The sequence below is a fragment of the Anomaloglossus baeobatrachus genome, chromosome 5 (genome assembly GCF_048569485.1).
Source record: "Anomaloglossus baeobatrachus isolate aAnoBae1 chromosome 5, aAnoBae1.hap1, whole genome shotgun sequence".
NCBI lineage: Eukaryota > Metazoa > Chordata > Amphibia > Anura > Aromobatidae > Anomaloglossus > Anomaloglossus baeobatrachus.
In genome coordinates this window covers 194,064,510-194,085,561 of record NC_134357.1, presented here as the reverse complement: position 1 = coordinate 194,085,561, position 21,052 = coordinate 194,064,510, and the positions used below count along the sequence as shown (strand labels likewise).

At 49.4% G+C, this 21,052-nt stretch overlaps 1 protein-coding gene across 2 annotated transcripts in view; it reads right to left on the bottom strand.

Moving 5' to 3' along the window:
• Positions 1-21,052, bottom strand: part of POLR3A (RNA polymerase III subunit A) — a 317,895-nt gene that overhangs the window by 227,833 nt on the left and 69,010 nt on the right. For both annotated transcript variants that reach the window (XM_075349070.1, XM_075349071.1), the window contains exon 8: positions 18,919-19,055. In XM_075349070.1, coding sequence (XP_075205185.1) covers positions 18,919-19,055 — 137 coding nt within the window. The remainder of the gene's footprint in view (positions 1-18,918; positions 19,056-21,052) is intronic.

Genomic DNA, 21,052 nt, shown 5'->3' with positions numbered 1-21,052 from the left:
AAGTTTGCCAGTGACGCATGCTTAAAAACAGCCTCACAGCATGATGTTCCCACCATCAAACTTCACTGTTGTGATATGCAGGGCCTTTTGGCCACCAACCATGCTGTTTATTGGGCAGCAAAAAAGTTAGATTTTGGTATTATCCGGCAAGACTATATTCTCAGTATTTCACAGGTATGTCTAAATGTGTTTGAGCAAACACTAAACGCGCATGAATATGCTGTTTGTTCAGGAATAGAGTCTCACAGGTTGAGTGTGCATACAGGCAATAGAGGTTGAATGCAATACTTTTAGAGATGAGCAGACCTGAACTTCAAAGTCTGGTGTTCGTACCGAACACAGACTTTACAAAAAAAAAATTAAATTCAAAATTAGCGTTTAAGTTCAAAGTTCGGGTGCATTACGTATGAAAGCCGCTTGAGCCAGAATCGCTGTGCAGTATGCGCGTTGCTTGACCCAGTGCGAGCCGCTTGTAGCATTTGAATGCGTCGCACTGGGGGTAAAATCAGCTTTAAAATCGGATGTAGTGTGTACAAAAAAAATAAATAAATAAAAAACCGTGCCTTCTTTCTCCCGGAAGAGCTTTGTTTATCGCTGGCTGTACGTGGGTGGAGAGATGAATTACCTGATCAGTGACTTTCCATGAGGTCCGGGTTCAGAACAGAACTTTATCTCAAGTCTGTCTGAATCCGCTGAACCCGAACTTCCACGAGACCGCTCATCTCTACTTTTTTTTTTTTAAACAATTGTACTTGCTGTTTCCAGGTCTTTCTGTAGCACCTTAGAGGGTTTAAACATTTCATTGTGTGATTGTTCATATAAAATACTGCAAGACCATAGTACTGCAGTATAAAGTGAAAATCAGTCTCCCATAAACATTAGCCACATGCAAGTCTTCACAAGAGTGCCATAATGGGAGAAATAGGAGGAATTCAACAAAAAAAAAACCAGCACACTGATCAAGTGGAAGAATCGTCCAGTAAGCATGTGGAAAGGAAACTGCACTGATCCAAAAGCTTTTAATGCCACTGTTAACTAATTAAATGCTGTAAATTTTTTTAACAGCCCTGCTCCATCGACTGCTTTAGAGGCAGGTGCTGACTGTCACAGCCAGTTTCTGCCTGGAATGAGGTAGGCTATGTGCCCATGTTGCGTTCTGTCCCTGCAGAAATTTCTGCAGCGATTTGAACAGCACATGTGCACTTTAAATCGCTGCAGAAGCAGTGCGTACTGAAAAGCCGATTTCATGCGCTCTGGATGCAGCCTCTCCCATAGACAAAGCGGGGGCTGCATGCAAAGCACACAAAAAGTGACATGTCACTTCTTAGAACGTAGTGCTTCGGCAGCAGCCGAAGCGCTGCGTTCTAATACGCCACGTGGGCATGGATTAGGCACAATCTTCATAGATTGTGCTGGGGGGCGCAGGACGCATGCAGTCACGCTGCGGTGCAGAATGCAGCATAACTGCATGAAAATACGCTACGTGGGCACACAGCCGTAGGCTCAGCTCCTGAGTATGCATCGATGAAGGGGACCCGAGACATGATATAAATGTGTGTCATAGGTCAGGGACAGATTACTGGTTGAATCCAACCGTAAAGGAGTATTCTCAAGTTATTCAATTGCCTTAGCTACACAGCCGAAAATAAGCAAGATGATAAATGACTTACTTTTTTTATCTGCTGCCATTCTCACTTGTATCTCACCTAGTGTGGGGTTTCTTTCTATGGAGCTCGGCCACCAGTGCCTGTCCAGACCATGGCCAAGGGTGTTCAGAAGTTACATTCCAGGGGAAGAGTTAACGCCTAACATTCAAGTCAGCTCTCTCAAGCCCAGTGATTTCTATACAGCAGTTACCTGGTAACATCCTTTTGCCTCCCTCTAGGCTCTTGACCAGATGCAGTTATAAATTTTGCAAAAATCACCAGCTTATTTCAGAGCAGTTCACCTAATCATCACACTTAGGGTAAGTTCACACAGTGCGTTTTTCGGGTGCGTTTTTGCCCAGAAAACTGCATGACTTTGCTTCCCCCCAGCAAAGTCTATGAGTTTTCATATTTGCTGTCTGCACACAGCGTTTTTTTTCAGCTGCATTTTTGTGGTGACCACAAAAACGCAGCATGTCAATTATTTCTGTGTTTTTCACGGCGTTTTTCATCCATTGAGTACAATGGGATGTTGAAAGACACAATGAGAAACGCAAATTGAGCTGCGTTTTAGTGCGTTTCTATGACTAAAAACGCAGCTATAAACCCAAGGGGTGGGTAGAAAAGTGACATGTACAGGAAGAGGATTCCTCCTGTCAGTAAATACAGAAGCGTGAATCCTCCCGGTACCGCCACCGCTTCGTCCACCTCTAGTCCTGTGCATGTCAGCTCCCGTGCAGCTCCGAGCAAGAGGTGGAGGCAGCTGCGAAAACAAAAGTGAACAGTAGAAAAAAAAAATGTCATACTCACCTGTCTGCAGACTTCCGGTGCCATGCCCACTCCCAGCTCCTCTCCCGGTACCGCCGCTCCGGCTGTGTTCAGACGCCCGGGAAACCTCCGATAGCTGCAGGACATGGCGATGGATCACCTGATGCGGTCACCTGACGCATCAGCTGATCGTAAGTCTAGCGGTGACGCTGACGCCGGCGCCCGGCCGGCTTAACCTGTCAGTGGATGCAGTCAGGAGACTTCATCCCTGATTACCGGCAGCTCCTGCAGCGATCGGACGGGATCAGACTCCGCTCCAGGAGCTGCCGGTAATCAGCACATAAGTGAGTATTTTTTTTTGCACTGATGCATCATCTGATTCTATAAACGGCTTTTATACAATCAGCTGCTGTGTCATGTGATTCAAATCCTAGAACCTGACACATCATCTGATCGCTTTGCCTTCCAGCAAACCGATCAGATGATATTGGATCCGGATTGGACGGCGCGGGACCCTTGACCCAGGATTACTGTGGAGGGGGGTTCTTTATTTCAATAAAGATGAAGTCACTAATTGTATTGTGTTTTATTTATAATAAAAATATTTTTCTGTGTGTTGTGTTTTTTTTTATCTTAACTAGAAATTCATGGTGGCCATGTCTAATATTGGCGTGACACCATGAATTTCGGGCTTAGGGCCAGCTGATAATACACAGCTAGCCCTAACCCCATTATTACCCAGCGAGCCACCCGTCACCAGGGCAGCTGGAAGAATTGGATACAGCGCCAGAAGATGGCGCTTCTATGAAAGTGCCATTTTCTGGGGTGGCTGCGGACTGCAATTCGCAGCGGGGGTGCCCAGAAAGGATGGCCACCCTGCACTGTGGATTCCAATCCCCAGCTGCCTAGTTGTACCTGGCTGGACTCAAAAATTGGGCGAAGCCCACGTCATTTTTTTTTAATTCATGAAATAAAAAAAAAAGTGCTTCCCTATATTTTTGGTTCCCAGCCGGGTACAAATAGGCAGCTGGGGGTTGGGGGAAGCCCGTACCTGCCTGCTGTACCTGGCTAGCATACAAAAATATGGCGAAGCCCACGTCATTTTTTTGGGGGGCAAAAAACTCCTGCATACAGTCCTGGATGGAGGATGCTGAGCCTTATAGTTCTGCAGCTGCTGTCTGCTCTCCTGCATACACTATTGGATAGAGTATGCTGAGCCTTGTAGCTTTGCAGCTGTCTGCTCTCCTGCATACACTAGTGAAGAATGAAGAACATATTGAAGAAGGAAATTACATCAGACCTTTTTTTTGTTCACTGATAAAAAAACGCATAAAGACGCAGTGAGCAAAGAAGGGAATTTTGTTTACTTACCGTAAATTCCTTTTCTTCTAGCTCCAATTGGGAGACCCAGACAATTGGGTGTATAGCTATTGCCTCTGGAGGCCACACAAAGTATTACACTTAAAAGTGTAAGGCCCCTCCCCTTCTGGCTATACACCCCCAGTGGGATCACTGGCTCACCAGTTTTAGTGCCAAAGCAAGAAGGAGGAAAGCCAATAACTGGTTTAAAGACCAATTCAATCCGAGGAAACATCGGAGAACTGAACCATACCACATGAACAACATGTGTACCCGAAAAAACAGAAAAAACCCAGAGAAAACAGGGCGGGTGCTGGGTCTCCCAATTGGAGCTAGAAGAAAAGGAATTTACGGTAAGTAAACAAAATTCCCTTCTTTTTCGCTCCTAATTGGGAGACCCAGACAATTGGGACGTCCAAAAGCAGTCCCTGGGTGGGTAAAAGAATACCTCGTGATAGGGCCGTCAAACAGCCCTTTCCTACAGGTGGGCAATTGCCGCCTGAAGGACTTATCTACCTAGGCTGGCGTCTGCCGAAGCGTAGGTATGCACCTGAAAATGCTTGGTAAAAGTATGCAGACCCAATCAGGTAGGTGCCTGACACACCTGCTGAGCCGTAGCCTGGTGCCGTAATGTCCAGGATGCACCCACGGCTCTGGTAGAATGGGCCTTCGGCCTTGAGAGAACCAGAAGCCCAGTAGAACTGTAGGTTTCAAGAATTGGTTCCTCGATCCCCCGAGCAAGGGTGGATTTGGAAGCTTGCGACTGTTTACGCCGACCAGCGACAAGGACAAAGAGTGCATCCGGGTGGCGCAGGAGCGCCATGCGGGAAGTAGAACCTGAGTGCTCTCACCAGAACCAACAGATGCAAATCTTTCTGAAATTGATGGACTGGACGAGGACACAAAGAAGGTGAGGTGATATCCTGATTGATATGAAAGTGGGATACCACCTTAGGGAGAAATTCCGGAACCGGACGCAGAACTACCCTGTCCTGGTGAAGGACCAGGAAGGGAGTTTGTATGAGAGCGTTGCTAGCTCGGAAACTCTCCTAAGAGACGAGACCGTTACTAGAAGGCCACTTCCCGTGAAAAGCGGGAAGGGAGACATCCTTCAAAGGCTCGAAAGGCGGCATCTGGAGAGCAATTAGAACCTTGTTCAGATCTCAGGGCTCTAACGGCCGCTTGTACGGAGTGCTGAGAAGACAAACTCCCCGTAGGAACGTGCGTACCTGAGGAAGTTGTCGTTTCTGAAAAAATACAGATAGCGCTGAGACTTGTCCCTGAAGGGAACTGAGCGACAACCCATTTTCCTACCTAGATTGCAGGAAGGAAGGAAACATAGACGATGCAACCGGCCAGGGAGAAACACCCTGCGCCGAGCACCGAGATAAGAATATCTTCCACGTCCTGTGGTCAATCTTGGCGGACGTTGGTATGCTAGCCTGTCTCATGGTGGCAACCACGTCCTGAGGTAATCCTGACGACACTAGGTTCCAGGACTCATACCACAACATCCTCGGCCAATTTGTAGCGACGAGGGTGGCGCGGCCGCAGTCGGTCTTGATCTAGCGCAGTACTCTGGGCAACAATGCCAGAGGTGGCACCTAAGGTAGCTGGAACTGCGACCAATGCTGAACTAAGGCGTTTGCCGCCAGAGCTCGATGATTGTGAAACCGTGCCATGAAGCTGGCACATTGTTGTTGTGCCGTGACGCCATTAGATCGACGTCCGGCCTCTGTCAGCGGCGCCAGATCTCCTGAAACCCGTCCGGGTGAGGAGACCATACTCTTTCGGCCACACCTCAGCGACTTAGGAAGTCAGCTTCCTAGTTTCCACACTTGGGATGTGAATTGTGGATATGGTGGATGCCGTGTCTTCCACCCACATCAGAACCTGCCGGACTTCCTGGAAGGCTTGCCGGTTGCGCGTTCTTCCTTGGTGGTTGATGTATGCCACCGCTGTGGAGCTGTCCGACTGAAGTCGGATATGCTTGCTTTCCAGCCGCTGTTGGAAGGTTTGTAGGGCAAGATACACTGCTCTGTGTTCAAGAACATTGATCTGAAGGGTGGACTCTTGCTGAGTCCACGTACCCTGAGCGCTGTAGTGGAGAAAAACTGCTCCCCACCCTGATAGACTCGCGTCTGTCGTAACTATCGCCCAGGATGGGGATAGGAAGGACCTTCTTTTTGACCAAGAGGTGGGAAGAAGCCACCACCGTAGAGATTCCTTGGCCGCCTGAGAAAGAACGACGACTCTGTTGAGGGACGTCGACTCCTCGTCCCATTGGCGGAGAATGTCCTATTGTAGTGGACGCAGTAAAACTGCGCGAAAGGAACTGCCTCCATTGCTACCATCTTACGTAGGAAGTGCATGAGGCGTCTCAATGTGTGCGACTGGTTCTTAAAGAAGAGCTTGCAGCCCGTAGTGAATGCTGTTTGTCTAGCGGAAGCTTCACTATCGCTGAGAGAGTAAGAAACTCTATGCCTAGATATGTTATCGATAGGGTCGGGGTCGGATCTGACTTTAAAAAGTTGATGATCCACCCAAAACTCTAGAGAGTCTCCAGCGCAACGTTCGGGCAGTGTTGGCATGTTTCCTAAGAGAGTGCCTTGACAAGTAGATCGTCTAAATACGGGATCACAGAGTGACCCTGAGAGTGCAGGACTGTGACTACTGCTGCCCTGACCTTGGCGAAGACCAGTGGGACTGTCGCTAGCCGGAAGGTAGAGCTACGAACAGAAGGTGTTCGTCTCCTATAACGAAGCGTAGAAACGCTAGTGCTCTGGATCAATCGGCACGTGTGGATAAGCATCCTTGATGCCTAATGATGCTAGGAAATATCCTTGGGACCTTGAGGCGATGACATGGCGGAGGGATTCCATCCGGAACCGCCTGGTGTCCACGAGCTTGCTGAGCATTTTTAGATCCAGAACGGGACGGAACGGCCCGTTGTTATAGGTACCGCAAAGAATTTGGGGTAAAAACCGTGACCTTGTTCCTGAAGAGGAACGGGGGTCATCACTCTTTCTGCCTATAGAGTGCACCCTGTTTGCAGAAGAGCAGCGGCTCGGCCGGGAGGTGGAGAAATTCTGAAGAATCGAGTTGGAGGACGAGAAGTGAGCTCTATCCTGTACCCGTGAGACAGAATGTCTCACACTCAATGGTCATTGACCTATGGCAGCTAAATATCGCCAAGGCGGGAGAGCCTGCTACCGACCGAGGCCGCAAGTCATGAGGAAGCCGCCTTGGAAGCGGGTTTTCAGACTGTCGCTTTTTTGGGCGTGACTGAGCCCGCTAAGAATCTGAGCTCCTCTGATCCTTTTGAGTCCACATTGGACGAGGAAAAATGGGACCTGCCCGAGCCTCGAAAAGGCCGAAAACCCCGACTGCCTCTTGCTCTGTTGGGGTTTGTTGTGTCCGGGCTGAGGAAAGGATGAATCCTTACCCCTGGACTGTTTAATGGTTACATCCAACGCTCACCAAACAGTCGGTCAGCAGAAAAAGGCAACTGGTTAGGCAACCTTTTTTGGAAGCAGAATCTGCCTTCCATTCACTTAACGAGCAGACCAGGCTCTGCTTAAAAACACGGAGTAGCGGAGGCTACCGCCGCACGGTTCGCAGAGTCCAGGACAACCTGAATCGCGTAAGAAACAAATGCAGACATTTGAGAGGTTAAGGATGCCACCTGCGGCACAGATGTACGTGTAACCGTGTCAATCTGTGTAAGACAAGCTGAAATAGCTTGGAGTGCCAAAAGGGAGAGAATGCCGGAGCCAACGGTGCGCCGACAGCCTCATAGATGGCTTTCGACCAGAGATCCATCTGTCTGTCAGTGGCATCTTTGAGTGCAGTTCCATCTCCCATTGCAACTATGGATCTAGCTACCAGCCTGGAGATTGGAGGATGCCGCTTGGGACACTGGGTCCAGTCCTTGACCAAGTCAGGGGACAGGGATAACGTGTATCCTAAGCCGTTTGGAGAAGCGCATATCTGGATAAGCGTGGTGTTCCTGGACTGCCTCTCTGAAGGCAGAGTGGTCCAGAAAAATACGTGAAGCTGACTCCTCCACTGGAGGAGCTGTGAGAAATAACCCACATTCTATAGATGGACGCTATAAGATTATTTACTATGGCGTCGCGATCAGGTGTATCCAGATTGAGAGCGGTCTCAGGATCAGAATCCTGAGCCGCTACTTCCGCCTCATTACACAGCGAGTCCTTCTGCTAGGACCCTGATGAAACCGAGGCCGCTCATAGTGAGCCCGCTTAGGCTGTCTGGGACTGACGTCCGTGCAGAGCCGTGACTCTGGGATGCGTGTGACATTCCCGGAGCTGTTAGTTGTTCACACTGAGGGGGGCCATGGATCAATGATTCAACAGTGCCCATATTGTGAGAGACATGTCCGGACTGCTAGGCTTCTAGTATCATAGCCATAGTCTCAGAAAAACTGTCAGTAAATACTGCAGACACCGTCCTCATCCCCTGGCCATTAGTGCATACAATGGGAGTCTATGTAACCTGCCGGCCGTATAGCCGTACATGCTGTACCAGCTGTATGGAAAAAACATGTGGTTCTGCACCTTTGTTTTACACAGAGAATATGCTGATAACTCCTCCGCATAATCCAGGAGGGTATATACAACGTGCGACCAAACAGTGCAATGTATATAGTACAAGCATATCTATAAGTGCACTTCTGCACTAGTGGGGTTAGCACCACAGGTGCTGCTTAACGCCTGTTGCAGCGATTGTGTGACTATCAGAATGCCAGGGTCTTCCACACTTGTCTCTGTATCGTACAGAAACTGACACTAATGGCTGCCGGCGTCCTTGTAGAGAAGGAAGCCGTGGGCGTGCCTGAGAAAGTGCGGGAATCCGGATTCACAGTGCACACAGTGAGAGGGGTGGAGTATGCAAAACATACTCCAGCTCTCAGCGCTGCAGTGCTATGCAGCGTCACGCCCCTACCCTGACTGTCAGGGCTGTGGGCGGTAACGAAGGGAGACTAGGCCCAGAAGCCGGGGACTCGAGTTAACAGCGCGGCCGCCGTAAAAGCGCGGGCCGCGCTGAAGTCCCCGGCGCACCACAAGTGCCAGCCGCGCCGCAGTCCCAGCGGCCGGCGCGACCGATTCTAGAAGTGGCCAGCGTCCCGCCCCTCTCCTGACTGGCAGGTCTGGGGGCGGGAACGAACGGAAGCAGGCCGCAAAAGCCGGGGACTCTAGTTATCAGCGCGGCCGCCGTAAAAGCGCGGGCCGCGCTGAAGTCCCCGGCGCACCACAAGTGCCAGCCGCGCCGCAGTCCCAGCGGCCGGCGCGACCGATTCCTAGAAGTGGACAGCGTCCCGCCCCTCTCCTGACTGGCAGGTCTGGGGGCGGGAACAAACGGAAGCAGGCCGCAAAAGCCGGGGACTCTAGTTATCAGCGCGGCCGCCGTAAAAGCGCAGGCCGCGCTGAAGTCCCCGGCGCACTACAAGTGCCAGCCGCGCCGCAGTCCCAGCGGCCGGCGCGACCAATTCCCATAAGTGAGCCTGCTTCAGCGAAGCTGAATGAGGCCATGGCACAGGCGCCGCAGCGCTGATGTCCCCCGGCGCACTACAACACCCAGCATGCTGCGGTGTGAGCGCCAAATGCACGGGGACACAGAGTACCTTGAGGAAGCAGGGCCATGTCCCTGATGTACTCCGCTCCATCCAGCATCTTCTCCAGGGGCTGTAGATGGAGCACGGTCTCAGTGCCTGGAGACCGGTAAATCCCACTTCACCCAGAGCCCTGTAAAAGAAGGGAATTTTGTTACTTACCGTAAATTCCTTTTCTTCTAGCTCTTATTGGGAGACCCAGACGATTGGGGTATAGCTACTGCCCTCTGGAGGCCACACAAAGCACTACATTAAAAGTGCAAGGCCCCTCCCCCTCTGGCTATACCCCCCCGTGGTATCACGGGTTCTCCAGTTTTAGTGCCAAAGCAAGAAGGAGGAAGCCAATAACTGGTTTAAACAAATTAACTCCGAATAACATCGGAGAACTGAAAAACCGTTCAACATGAACAACATGTGTACCCGCAAACAACAAAAAAAACATCCCGAAGGACAACAGGGCGGGTGCTGGGTCTCCCAATAAGAGCTAGAAGAAAAGGAATTTACGGTAAGTAACAAAATTCCCTTCTTCTTCAGCGCTCTATTGGGAGACCCAGACGATTGGGACGTCCAAAAGCTGTCCCTGGGTGGGTAAATAAATACCTCATGTTAGAGCTGCAAAACAGCCCTCCCCTACGGGGGTGTCACTGCCGCCTGCAGGACTCTTCTACCTAAGCTGGCATCCGCCGAAGCATAGGTATGCACCTGATAATGCTTGGTGAAAGTGTGCAGACTGGACCAGGTAGCTGCCTGGCACACCTGTTGAGCCGAAGCCTGGTGGCGTAATGCCCAGGACGCACCCACGGCTCTGGTGGAGTGGGCTTTTAGCCCTGAAGGAACCGGAAGCCCCGCAGAACGGTAGGCCTCTAGAATTGGTTCTTTGATCCATCGAGCCAGGGTGGCTTTAGAAGCCTGCAACCCCTTGCGCGGACCAGCGACAAGGACGAAAAGTGCATCGGCACGGCGTATGGGCGCCGTGCGGGAAATGTAGATTCTGAGTGCTCTCACCAGATCTAGCAAACGTAAGGCCTTTTCATACCGGTGAACCGGATGAGGGCAAAAAGAAGGCAAGGAAATATCCTGATTAAGATGAAAAGAGGATACGACCTTAGGAAGAAACTCCGGAATGGGGCGCAGCACAACCTTGTCCTGGTGGAACACCAGGAAGGGAGCCTTAGATGACAGAGCTGCCAGCTCAGACACTCGCCGAAGCGATGTGATCGCAACAAGAAACGCCACTTTCTGCGACAGCCGCGAAAAGGAAACTTCCTTCAGAGGCTCGAAGGGCGGCTTCTGGAGAGCAACTAGTACCCTGTTCAGATCCCATGGATCTAACGGTCGCTTGTACGGGGGCACAATATGACAGACCCCCTGCAGGAACGTGCGCACCTTAGGAAGACGTGCTAGACGCTTCTGAAAAAACACGGATAGTGCCGAAACTTGCCCTTTAAGGGAGCTGAGCGACAAGCCCTTTTCTAACCCCGATTGCAGAAAGGAAAGAAACTTGGGCAATGCAAATGGCCAGGGAGACACTCCCTGAGCAGAGCACCAGGACAAGAAAATCTTCCACGTTCTGTGGTAGATCTTAGCCGAATTCGACTTTCTAGCTTGTCTCATTGTGGCAACGACTTCCTGAGATAATCCAGCAGATGCTAGGATCCAGGACTCAATGGCCACACAGTCAGGTTCAGGGCCGCAGAATTCTGATGGAAAAACGGCCCTTGGGACAGTAAGTCTGGTCGGTCTGGCAGTGACCACGGTCGACCGATCGTGAGATGCCACAGATCCGGATACCACGACCTCCTCGGCCAGTCTGGAGCGACGAGTATGACGCGGCTGCACTCGGATCTGATCTTGCGTAGCACTCTGGGCAAGAGCGCCAGAGGCGGAAACACGTATGGGAGCTGAAACTGCGACCAATCTTGAACCAAGGCGTCTGCCGCCAGAGCTCTTTGATCGCGCGACCTCGCCATGAATGCCGGGACCTTGTTGTTGTGCCGAGACGCCATTAGATCGACGTCCGGCACTCCCCAGCGGCGACAGATTTCCTGAAACACGTCCGGGTGAAGGGACCATTCCCCTGCGTCCATGCCCTGGCGACTGAGGAAGTCTGCTTCCCAGTTTTCTACGCCTGGAATGTGAACCGCGGATATGGTGGATGCTCTGTCCTCCACCCACATTAGAATGCGCCGGACTTCTTGGAAGGCTTGCCGACTGCGCGTCCCTCCTTGGTGGTTGATGTATGCCACCGCTGTGGAGTTGTCCGATTGGATTCGGATCTGCTTTCCTTCCAGCCACTGTTGGAAGGCCAGTAGAGCAAGATACACTGCTCTGATCTCCAGAACATTGATCTGAAGGGTGGACTCCTGCGGAGTCCACGTCCCCTGAGCCCTGTGGTGGAGAAATACTGCTCCCCACCCTGACAGACTCGCATCTGTCGTGACTACTGCCCAGGATGGGGGCAGGAAGGATCTTCCCTGAGACAATGAGGTGGGAAGGAGCCACCATTGTAGAGAGTCTTTGGCCGTCTGGGAAAGCGAGACTTTCCTGTCCAGGGACGTTGACTTCCCGTCCCATTGGCGGAGAATGTCCCATTGAAGTGGGCGCAGATGAAACTGCGCAAAGGGAACTGCTTCCATGGCTGCCACCATCTTCCCTAGGAAATGCATGAGGCGCCGCAAGGGATGCAACTGGCCCTGCAGAAGAGATTGCACCCCTGTCTGTAGTGACCGCTGCTTGTCCAGCGGTAGCTTCACTATCGCTGCTAGAGTATGAAACTCCATGCCAAGATACGTTAGTGACTGAGTCGGTGATAGGATCGACTTTGGAAAGTTGATGATCCATCCGAAAGACTGTAGAGTCTCCAGCGTAGCATTCAGGCTGTGCTGACATGCCTCCTGAGAGGGAGCTTTGACCAATAAGTCGTCTAGGTAAGGGATCACCGAGTGTCCCTGAGAGTGCAAAACTGCTACCACCGCCGCCATGACCTTGGTGAAGACCCGTGGGGCTGTCGCCAGACCAAATGGAAGAGCTACGAACTGAAAATGGTCGTCTCCTATCACAAAACGTAGAAAACGTTGATGTTCTGTAGCAATTGGCACGTGGAGATAAGCATCTTTGATGTCTATTGAGGCAAGGAAGTCTCCTCTGGACATTGAGGCAATGACAGAGCGGAGGGTTTCCATCCGGAACCTCCTGGCGTGCACATGTTTGTTGAGCCGTTTTAGGTCCAGAACAGGACGGAACGAGCCGTCCTTTTTTGGAACCACAAAGAGATTGGAGTAAAATCCTTGCCCTTGTTCCTGAGGAGGGACTGGGATAATCACTCCTTCCGCTCTTAGGGAGCCCACCGCCTGCAGCAGAGCATCTGCTCGGTCTGGACGTGGGGAGGTTCTGTAGAACCGAGCTGGAGGACGAGAATTGAACTCGATTCTGTACCCGCGAGACAAAATGTCCGTCACCCACCGGTCTTTGACCTGTGACATCCAAATGCCGGAAAAGCGGGAGAGCCTGCCCCCGACCGGCGATGCGGAGGGGGGGGGCTGGAAGTCATGAGGTAGCCGCTTTGGAAGCGGTACCTCCATTTGCTTTCTTGGGGCGTGTGTGAGTCCGCCACGAATCTGAGTTTCTTTGCGTCCTCTGAGTCCCTTTGGACGAGGTAAACGGTGTCTTGCCCGAACCTCGAAAGGACTGAAACCTCTGCTGCCACTTTTTCTGCTGAGGTTTGGATGTTCTGGGTTGTGGTAAAGAGGAGTCTTTACCCTTGGACTGCTTAATGATGTCAGCCAATGGCTCGCCAAACAGTCTATCTCTAGACAAAGGCAAACTGGTTAAACATTTTTTGGAACCAGCATCTGCTTTCCAGTCCTTTAACCACAAGGCTCTGCGCAAAACTACCGAATTGGCGGACGCCATTGAGGTGCGACTGGTAGATTCTAGGACCGCATTGATAGCGTAAGACGCAAACGCCGACATCTGCGTGGTAAGGTGCGCCACTTGCGGCACTGCTGGATGCATGATAGCATCCACTTTTGCTAAGCCAGCTGAAATAGCCTGGAGTGCCCATACGGCTGCGAATGCCGGAGCAAACGACGCGCCGATAGCTTCATAGACAGATTTTAACCAAAGGTCCATCTGTCTGTCATTGGCATCTTTAAGTGAAGCGCCATCCTCCACTGCAACTATGGATCTAGCTGCAAGTTTGGAAATCGGGGGGTCTACCTTTGGACACTGTGTCCAGCGCTTGACCACCTCAGGGGGGAAAGGGAAACGCGTATCTTTAGATCGTTTAGAGAAACGCCTTTCTGGGTGAGCGTCGTGCTTCTGGATTGATTCTCTGAAGTCAGAGTGATCTAACAAAGCACTCAATTTACGCTTGGGATAAAGGAAACGAAACTTTTCCTGCTCCGCAGCCGCCTCTTCTGCTGAAGGGGCTGGGGGAGAAATATCCAACAGCCTATTGATGGCTGAGATAAGGTCGTTTACCATGGCATCCCCATCCGGGGTATCCAGGTTGAGAGGGGTTCCAGGAGTGGATTCCTGATCACTCTCATCCGACACATCACAGGGAGACTGATTGCGCTGAGACCCTGAGCAGTGTGAAGACGTCGAGGGTCTTTCCCAGCGAGCTCGCTTAGGGTGGCTGGGGCCATCATCTGAGTCATAATCCTCGGCCTGTGAAGCCGGGGACCCCCCTGTGGGCTGGATACATTCCAAGTAAGGGGGACCTGAGGACAGAGGCCTCTCCGTGCCCAGAGACTGAGCCCCATGCATAGATTGCAAGGTTTCAAGGATTTTTGCCATAGATACAGACATATTATCTGCAAAAACTGCAAAGTCCGTCCCTGTCACCGGGGCAGAACTTACAAGCGTCTCAGCCTGGGTCACTACCTCTCCTGACTCCGGCTGGCGAAGCAGCACCGGGTCGGAGCATTGCACACAATGGGGGTCATCGGAGCCTACTGGTAGATTAGCCCCACATGCAGCACACGCAGTATACACAGCCCTTTTTGCCTTGGCCGCCTTGCGTTTTGAGGATGACATGTTGCTGCTTCCACAGAGCGATCTGGGATATGCAGCCAGAAGCGCACCTCACAGTGCAAGAAATACAATATCTATATATATGTACCCAGTACACTGACACACAGTGAGGCACTAGAGGGACCAGCACAGAAAAATCGCTTACCGCCCGCTTAAAAAGCGGGTGTGTGGTCGCCAGATAGCCCCTAGTCCAGGTCTCCCAGAGCCTTGCGTCCTTCCTCCAGCCAGGCATGCATGTAATGGCTGCCGGCGTCTCTAGAGAGGAAGGGGGGCGGGCCCTGGGCGTTCCTGGCCAAGAGCGGGAAGCCTGCTTCCCTCTGTGCCAAGTGAGAGGGCTGGAGCATGTAAATCAGGCTCCAGCCCTCGTCGCTGCTAACGAACAGCGTCTCTCCCCTACCCTGAATGACAGGGTGGGGGCGGGAACGAAACGGAGCTGCCGGCGTCCTAGGCCCAAAAAGCCGGGGACTAAATTTATAACCGCCGCCGCCGTAAAAGCGCGGACGGCGGATCCCCGGCGCACCACAAGTCACAGCAGCGCCGCCCGGTCCAGAGGGGGTCGGCGCTGCGTTCCCAAACACAAACAATCCCCCAGTAATCTGTAGGGACACCAACTCCACGTTGCGGTCCCCGGCGCACTACAACACCCAGCCAGCCCGGAGTGTGTCTGTGCCTGCCGGGGACACAGAGTACCTGTATGATGCAGGGCCTGTCCCTGATCGTACTCCTGCTCCGTCTCCATCAGGTTCTAATGGGTCTGTGGATGGAGCCCGGCATCAGAGCTGAGAGGCCGGCAGGATCCCACTTCCACAGAGCCCTACAAGGGGATGTGGAAGGAAAACAGCATGTCAGGCTCCAGCCCTGTACCAGCAATAGGTACCTCAACCTTACAACACCATCCAGGGGTGAGAAGGGAGCATGCTGGGAACACTATATGTGTCCTCTTTTCTTCCATCCGAAATAGTCAGCAGCTACTGCTGACTAAAATCTGTGGAGCTATGCATGGAATGTCTGACCTCCTTCGCACACAAAGCTAAAACTGGAGAACCCGTGATACCACGGGGGGGTATAGCCAGAGGGGGAGGGGCCTTGCACTTTTAATGTAGTGCTTTGTGTGGCCTCCAGAGGGCAGTAGCTATACCCCAATCGTCTGGGTCTCCCAATAGAGCGCTGAAGAAAGGGATGGGGAAGGAATCAGCATGTGGGCTCCTGCCGCCGTACCCGCAATGGGTACCTCAACCTTACAAACACCTCCGACATACAGTGGGGTGAGAAGGGAGCATGCTGGGGACCCTTAGTATGGGCCCTCTTTTCTTCCATCCGACATAGTCAGCAGCTGCTGCTGACTAAAAAGTGGAGCTATGCGTGGATGTGTTGCCTCCTTCGCACAAAGCACAAAACTGGTGAGCCAGTGATCCCACTGGGGGTGTATAGCCAGAAGGGGAGGGGCCTTACACTTTTAAGTGTAATACTTTGTGTGGCCTCCAGAGGCAATAGCTATACACCCAATTGTCTGGGTCTCCCAATTAGGAGCGAAAAAGAAAACGCAGCGTAAAACGGACCAAATTGCGGCAAAAACGTGTGCGTTTGTGTGTTTTTTTAACGCAAAAAAAACGCACAAAAACGCAGCGTCAAAAAAACAAAGTTTGTGAACCTAGCCTTAATGCCCCAAACTGTGTGCTTGTTCAAATGCCTTTTTGTGTCTGTATAAATCCAGTGATAACAGTGTAGACACCTTTACAAACCACTGATAGCTGGATGTGTTACATCAAACTTTGTGTTGGGCATTACAGTTCTGCTGCTTACTAGAACTGTTTCTCAAGTAGAGCCTGACTTGCTACAAAACCAGGAATTGGGAGACTGCAGAGCTGTGAGTTCCTCAAGCAACAACTTGAAAATAACCCTTTAATGTCTTAACTATGTGGTGTCCAACACAAGCTTCCATTGCCCATGTATTCCCTGGGAATTGCTTTATTGGTTGCCACACTATAGGGGATATGCTCCTCATCTGGTAGACGTGCCCGGAGGTCAAGAGATTGTTGATTAGAATCACAATTCTTATAAGTGGTGAATCTTATCCTCTCGCGTTTTACTCTCTCCTTCCCTATATTTGTTATTTTTTTTTTATAACTTCAACCGTGCTGTCTTCAATCCAAACTTTCCTTTGCTATACTGTTACAGTTAAACAAGTCCCCATGTCACATTAAATTTCCTACTGATTGCTATGAGGCACTCTATGCCCCGGGCCTTAAATCATTATTCAAATTTACCATGTAAACACAAATCCCTTTGAAACATTATCTTTATTTAAATATAAAATATTAAAAAAAAAATTTCCCAGGTCAACACCTGCACACACACACACATTCGTGAAGGGGAGTAGAAACATTTTAAAGATAAATATATATTTGTATCACAAAAAAGGGGGATCAGCAGGATAGCCCTATTTAGATGTCTGAAGCTAACCCCCTACCTGTCAACGGAAAACAAGTCAATGTGGAACGGGGGCGCGCGGCTAATTTAGGGTGTCATACCCTCCGTTGACAGGTAGGGGTCAGCTTCAGGCATCTAAATAGGGCTATCCTGCTGATCCCCCTTTTTTGAGATACAAATATATATATTTATCTTTGAAATATTTCTGCTCCCCTTCATGACACACACACACACACACACACACACACACAAAAAACATACCTCCCCCCAAAACACACACACCCACCGCGCAACACACACACCGCACCACACACACATACACATAACGCTGCAGACACACAGTGCTCCACAAACAATGCAACACACAAACAACAAATATATACACATATACACACATATCTTTTTCTTGAAGAATTCTCAGAGATTGTTTCAGGACAGGTGTGGGGAGCCTCCGACCCATGTGCCAATGTCATTTGGCCTGGCTTTTGGGCTGATCCTTAGTGGGCTTCAGTGCTTGGCAACCGACTCAGGTTTTTTTTCTGACCACTGGCCCCACAGAGTGTGTATACAAGCTCACTTACTACTGAACACTGCTGTGATGCAAACACAAAGCTGGATTACATCCAACGATGGCCAGTTACAGAAGACCCCCGGAAGAAGGATTAACACCGAAACCTATAGGTCGGGGTTGTGGGCTCTCACTACACTCATAGGTACGTTATATTTATACACTGCATGTGATTCAGGGCTATGTTCATGTCTTTCATGTATTACTGATTTTACTATGCCTTGGATTAACTGTATAGGAGCACTGTTTGTCTGTTTACAATTAGTCCAGCTTTGGGCTGCCTGCCTTATTGGTATGCCCTAGCTATGTACTCATGGATTCATTTACTATGTGCCCTTATGTGCCGTGTGTATGGTGAGGGCGCCACCTGCTGGCATACACCACTTGTCTCTACTTTTTTATATATTGTCTATTTGCTATGATGCTTTTGTACTAATAAAATTTAAGCTTTTTGCAACTCAGTCGTTGTACAGATTCTTCCTTCTTTGTTTACAGAATGTTCTATGTGGAAAAGGTCAATTTTATAATCCTAGTGCCTCTTATATTAGCTCACCGTGAGGGAGCGGCTCAGGTAAGTCACAGGAGGCAAGGTAGACAATGCTGCGGGCTCGGAGGAGAGGGTGTAGCGGCTCAAGAGGGTCAGTGTCCGGAGGGTCTGTGATACTGCGGGCTTGTGGGGTGGCACGGTGTCTAGCGCCATTGATCTGCCGGCGGAGGGGTGTCACGACTCAAGAGGGTCCATGTTCGGCAGTGGAGGATCGGTAATACTGCAGGCTTGTGGAGTTTCACGGCGTCTTGTGCCATTAATCTGCCGTCAAACTTGGAGGAGGGGGTGTCGTGACTCAAGAGGGCCAGTGTTTGGCAGCAAAAAAAAAAAAAAATCGGCGATACTGCAGACCCGTGGGGTGTTGCATCGGTGAGCGCCATTGATCTGATGGCAGACTGCGGGCTCCATTGAATCGCCAGGCGTTGATGCGATGGACATCAAGAAAATGGTTGTGGAGGCGGCGTGTGCGCAGATTGGCCTCTGTGGACATTTTCTTAAAGTCCATCGCGTCAACCGCCGGTGATTCAAAGCAGTGCCGCGACACCGCACGAGCCTGCAGTATCGCCACCATCTGCTGCCGCACACGGGCCCTGCTGAGCTGCTCCACTGCATTGACACCCCTTCAGAGCCCTCCGTTTCGCCAACCCTGCACCACCACTGCCGTATGCAGTTTGTAAAACGCATCCCATAGGGGAAAAAAGTGAGTCTTACAAATTGAAAAATACGGTATAAACAAAAAAAAAACAAACCATACAATAATCTCCATGTCTCCCACGTGATGCATATACAGCAGTCTCAGTTTCTCCTACATAATATATACAGTATATACAGCTAACTCACTAATGTAAGCAAAGAGTAACAGACTTTCCCAAAAGAATAGACTATATCCAATTTAATAAAAGCGCATTAACGTTTATTGCAGGTTTACCTTTTCTGGAAACGTAAGTATTCTGGCCACATGTACAGGAACAGCAACTTCATCAATTCGGAGATTTGGATCAGGAGAGATGACTGTACGGCCAGAGAAATCTACTCTCTTGCCAGAAAGATTCCCTCTGAACCGACCTGTATAATGTAAAAGAAGGTCAGATAAAGTAGAATGAATAAAGACATATATTAAAAAGGGTTAGCAAATTAACGCTGTCCAAACCACAGGCAAAATGAATCAGAGGCTGGCTGCAGGGTAGCAGCCAGGTATGGTTTACTCGGATGCTCTAGTCAGAGGAAAGTTTGAAAAGACAACCAAGGACTATAGTGGGAGACCCGACTAGTCCTATATGTGGATGACTGACAAGTTTAATTAAAGAGGACCTGTCAGCAGCATTTGGTTTATGTGTATATATATATATATATATATATATATATATATATATATATATATATATATATATATATACACACACATACACACATATACATATATATATATATACATATACATACATATACACACACACACACACACACACACACACACACACACACATATATATATATATATATATATATACACATACACACACACACACACACACACACACACAGTACAGACCAAAAGTTTGGACACCTTCTCATTCAAAGAGTTTTCTTTATTTTCTATTCAAATGCTTTTTATTAGGTTTTGTAGATAACTCTTGAAATCATTGCAAAAAGTTAATTCATAAGCAATAGAGTTTTCTTTATTTTCATGACTCTGAAAATTGTAGATTCACATTGAAGGCATCAAAACTATGGATTAACACATGTGAAATGAAATACTTAACAAAAAAGTGTGAAACAACTGAAAATATGTCTTATATTCTAGGTTCTTCAAAGTAGCCACCTTTTGCTTTGATTACTGCTTTGCACACTCTTGGCATTCTCTTGATGAGCTTCAAGAGGTAGTCACCAGAAATGGTTTTCACTTCATAGATGGCCTTGTCAGGTTTAATAAGTGGGATTTGTTGCCTTATAAATGGGGTTGGGACCATCAGTTGTGTTGTGCAGAAGTCTGGTGGATACACAGCTGATAGTCCTACTGAATAGATTGTTAGAATTTGTATTGTGTCAAGAAAAAAGCAGCTAAGAAAAAAAAAACGAGTGGCCATCATTACTTTAAGAAATGAAGGTCAGTCAGTCCTAAAAATTGGGAAAACTTTGAAAGTGTCCCCAAGTGCAGTGGCAAAAACCATCAAACGCTACAAAGAAACTGGCTCACATGAGGACCGCCCCAGGAAGGGAAGACCAAGAGTCATCTCTGCTGCGGAGGATAAGTTTATCAGAGTCACCAGCCTCAGAAATCCCAGGTTAACAGCAGCTCAGATTAGAGACCAGGTCAATGCCACACAGAGTTCTAGCAGCAGACACATCTCTAGAACCAGGGCTGTGGAGTCGGAGCTCATTTTGGTGAAGTCGGTATAAAATGCACCGACTCAGACTCCTAAAATATATAATAAATTGGGGACAGTGGTGCAATGCAGAGTGTGATTAAAATTTTTTCTTAGGAAGTTGGGGAACTTATGAAATGTCCTATAAATGTCTGTTCTATTCCTGATCTAAGGCCGCATACACAAACAGCGTTTTTGCTGCGTTTTTTGAGGATACGTTTCTCAGCTGCAAAAGCAGATCAGCTTTTTAAAAAAACGCAACACCTGAAAGGTTTTTGAGCTCATAAATAATGCTTTCAATAGCAAAAGCAGATTAGAAAAAGGCCTCACAAAATGCTGTGTCTGAATGTCCTATCTTGAAACCCATTGACTTTGCCGTATGCCAGAGTCACTGCATTTCACTGAATTATTTTGCCATCAATGTTCGATATGTTTGTGACAAGAAAGAAATTGTTAGCAAGACACGGGCAGTAAAAGATAGTAAAGCTCATCACATCAGCCAGTTTCTCCAGGCCTTAGTGGAAAAAGCTTTGCAAGATCAGAAACGCAAAAAAGAACAGGTTCTTGCCATTGTAACGGACAATGCTTCAAACATAAATACAATTAAACTGATGAATAAGAGTAATGAACAACAGCTAGAAGAACATTTAGGATTCAGTATGTGTGAGATGGAGCCACAGTGCTGTTCATGTAACT